Below are 664 nucleotides of genomic sequence, written 5' to 3' on the forward strand. Positions count from 1 at the left end.
ACTGCGAGGCGGCCGAGGGCGCCCAGCCCACCGGCTGCCTTCCTCGGGGGCCACCCCCCTCCTCCCTGCAGGTGGTCCCCGCGTCCTACCCGGGCATCCTGCCCCTGGAGGCACCAAAGAGCTGGACCGGCAAGTCACCCGGCAGTGGCCAACCCTCTGTGCCCACCACCACCAAGTGGCAGGACAAACCTATGCAACCCATGGGATGTCAAGGGCAGCTAAGACATACCAGCCAAGGTATGGGCATACCCGTGTTGCCTTACCACGAACCGTCCGAGCCCGTCGGCCCCAGCGGCACAAGCACATTCAGCCTGGACACCAGGTGGTACGAGCCCCAACCCCGACCTCGGCCCAGCCCTCGGCAGGTCAGGAGGGCTGAGCCCAGTTTACATCAGGTGGTGCTACAACCTTCGAGGCTTTCTCCTCTGACCCAAAGCCCCCTCAGCTCCCGCAACAGCTCCCCGGAGCTGACCGCCCGTGCCCGGCCCCGGCCGGGCCTCATCCAGCAGGCGGAGGTGTCGGAGATCACCCTGCAGCCCCCCGCAGCGGTCAGCTTCTCCCGCAAGTCCACGCCGTCGACAGGATCGCCTGCGCCGAGCAGCCAGGGAGGCAGCCCCAGCTACCGACCTACCACCGCCTTCACCTCCCTGGCCACTGGCTCAAC

At 67.8% G+C, this 664-nt stretch overlaps 1 protein-coding gene across 1 annotated transcript in view; it reads left to right on the forward strand.

Moving 5' to 3' along the window:
- Positions 1 to 664, forward strand: part of IGSF9B (immunoglobulin superfamily, member 9B) — a gene marked incomplete at its 5' end in the record, with an annotated part of 37,169 nt that overhangs the window by 24,013 nt on the left and 12,492 nt on the right. The window contains one exon of the mRNA XM_009320746.1: positions 1 to 657. Within this exon, the coding sequence (XP_009319021.1) occupies positions 1 to 657 (657 nt within the window). The remainder of the gene's footprint in view (positions 658 to 664) is intronic.

Source organism: Pygoscelis adeliae, unplaced genomic scaffold, assembly GCF_000699105.1.
Source record: "Pygoscelis adeliae isolate BGI_AS28 unplaced genomic scaffold, ASM69910v1 Scaffold253, whole genome shotgun sequence".
In the NCBI taxonomy this organism is placed as follows: domain Eukaryota; kingdom Metazoa; phylum Chordata; class Aves; order Sphenisciformes; family Spheniscidae; genus Pygoscelis; species Pygoscelis adeliae.